Below are 2141 nucleotides of genomic sequence, written 5' to 3'. Positions count from 1 at the left end.
GAACTCACAGAGATCCGCCTGCCTCTGCCTCCCGAGTGCTGGGATTAAAGGCGTGTGCCACCATCGCCCGGCTTGGTCCTGGCTTTTGCCCAGGGTCTGGGCTAGCGCAATAGTTGAGGCTAGGTTCAAGTCATTGCTCCATTGCTAGAAGGCAACCACCAGCCCCAACTGGTAAGGCCAGAGCCATTTTCCTTTGTGTTGCTTCCCCTGTTTTTCTATTCTCCAGTTAAGAGATTGCTCTTGGTATCTATAAGTAGTTTAGGGACACTGGGGCCAAGTTCTGTCTAGTAAGATCATATGTGTATAAGCATGTATACAAACACAGATACAGATGAACATGGTGTTCTTGGTTAGGGCTTAGAATTCAAAATTTAAAACCCCAAAAGTTAAAGTGGGTATTTGGGGTATATATTCTAGAGTCCGAGGTACTTTGGCCTCGTAGCAAGGAGGGATGCTTATGCACCCTGCCATACAGTACCAGAGTGGCCTTCTCTCTGGCAGGTGTCCCCCCAGGAGATGGTGCAGGAGATCCACCAGGTGCTCATGGACCGTGAGGACACTTGTCATCGTACCTGCTTCTCACTACACCTGGATGGCAACATGCTGGACCACTTCTCAGAGCTGCGCAGTGTGGAGGGGCTGCAGGAGGGCTCAGTGCTCCGAGTTGTGGAAGGTTGGTCAAGATTAAGCTGGTAGCTGTCAGAGGAGGGCCCAGTTTTAGGCCAGATAGCCTAACCTGTGTCTCTGTCTCTGTGCTCCGTTTGAGCACATGGAGGTGGGACTGGCACCTAAGTGTGCTGCTCAGATGTCACCCCTTCTTTTCTACTACTGCCTGGTGGTGGACAGTTTAAGACCAAGAGTCTCCATTTTTAAAAATCCAGCCAGTCCTAGGATTGAAATGAGCTTATCAGATTGTGAAAAGATGAGTGTTGCCTCTTTAGGGACCTACAGAGTTTCATCATATCTCTTCTTTGTTTTGTTTGTTTTTGTTTTGAGGTGAGGTCTCTCTCTGGTTGCTTTGGCTGTCCTGGAACTCCCCTGAGTAGACCAGAATGGCCTTGAACTCACAGATATCTGCCTCTGCCTATGAAGCTGAGATTTTCTAGCTCTCAGGAGTCAGCCCCTTCCTTGCTTTGGTGTGGTGAGGCTGGTTTGGTTGTAGAATAAAAAATAATTCCTGTAGCAGCTCAGGGAATCCCCAGGACTGCTAGCTTATGAAGAGCAGATGTGGAAAGCAGGGCTCAGTGCTCATGCCTTAATCCCAGGACTTGGGCAGCTGAAGCAGGAGGATTGCTGTGAACTGGAAGTTCACATGGGCTACAGAACAAGACCCTGTCTCAAAAAACCAAAAGGGAAAATAAATAAGTAAATAATGTCAGGAAAGACTATACCTCAGCTGACTGCACTTGATCATAGGACCCTTTTTGTCCTTGCAGAAAACCCATTACAATGTCACAAAACACATACTATAGGGCAGTATTGACTCTGGGGGTCTTGGGCTATGGAGGTTCAACAGTTTCACAGGACTGGAGGTATCTGAACAAAAAGCCATGGCTCTAATGGATTCTCCAGGGCCTGTGTGGACTTCAAGAGGTAGGTGGTAGGATATTTTTTGCAAGCAAGGATCCTGCTAATAGTCAGGTGCATGTGTGTTTGGAAACCAGAAACTCAGCTTATGTGTTCATTAGCGGAATTTTGGGATTTGTGTGTGTGTGAGAGAGAGAGAGACAGACAGACAGGGTCGTGTAGCCCAGTCTGGCTTTCAGCCTGATATATAGCTGAACTCCTGATCCTCCTGCCCACACAATGGTTGGAAATATAGTTAGATGCCACCATAGCTCTCTGACAATAAAATTAAAAAATGGGGAGCCTAATTAAAAATTCATGGCTGGAGGGTATATTTCAGCAGTTAAGTATGGTTCAGTATTGTTCCTGTTCTTCCAGAAGACCTGGGTTTAGGTCTCAGCACTTACATCTAGTTCTAGAGGTTTCGATGCCCTCTTCTGACCGCCACAGACACTCCCACACATGTGGCATATAGTAACACATGAACATACATATGCAACTACACTTGAATCAAAATAGACCTTCCTCCCTCCCTCTCTTTCCTTCCTTCCTTCCTTCCTTCCTTCCTTCCTTCC

The 2141-nt window shown here is 47.0% G+C and overlaps 1 protein-coding gene across 4 annotated transcripts in view; it reads left to right on the top strand.

Annotated features, from left to right (window-relative positions):
- The window catches only part of Cluh (clustered mitochondria homolog), a 22438-nt gene that overhangs the window by 7436 nt on the left and 12861 nt on the right, over positions 1 to 2141 (top strand). For all 4 annotated transcript variants that reach the window (XM_005349569.2, XM_026780286.1, XM_013347288.2 and 1 more), the window contains exon 3: positions 502 to 673. In XM_005349569.2, coding sequence (XP_005349626.1) covers positions 502 to 673 — 172 coding nt within the window. The remainder of the gene's footprint in view (positions 1 to 501; positions 674 to 2141) is intronic.

Source organism: Microtus ochrogaster, chromosome 7, assembly GCF_000317375.1.
Source record: "Microtus ochrogaster isolate Prairie Vole_2 chromosome 7, MicOch1.0, whole genome shotgun sequence".
Lineage (NCBI taxonomy): Eukaryota > Metazoa > Chordata > Mammalia > Rodentia > Cricetidae > Microtus > Microtus ochrogaster.
Note: the sequence above shows the minus strand (reverse complement) of the source record. Positions and strands in the feature narration are given on the sequence as shown.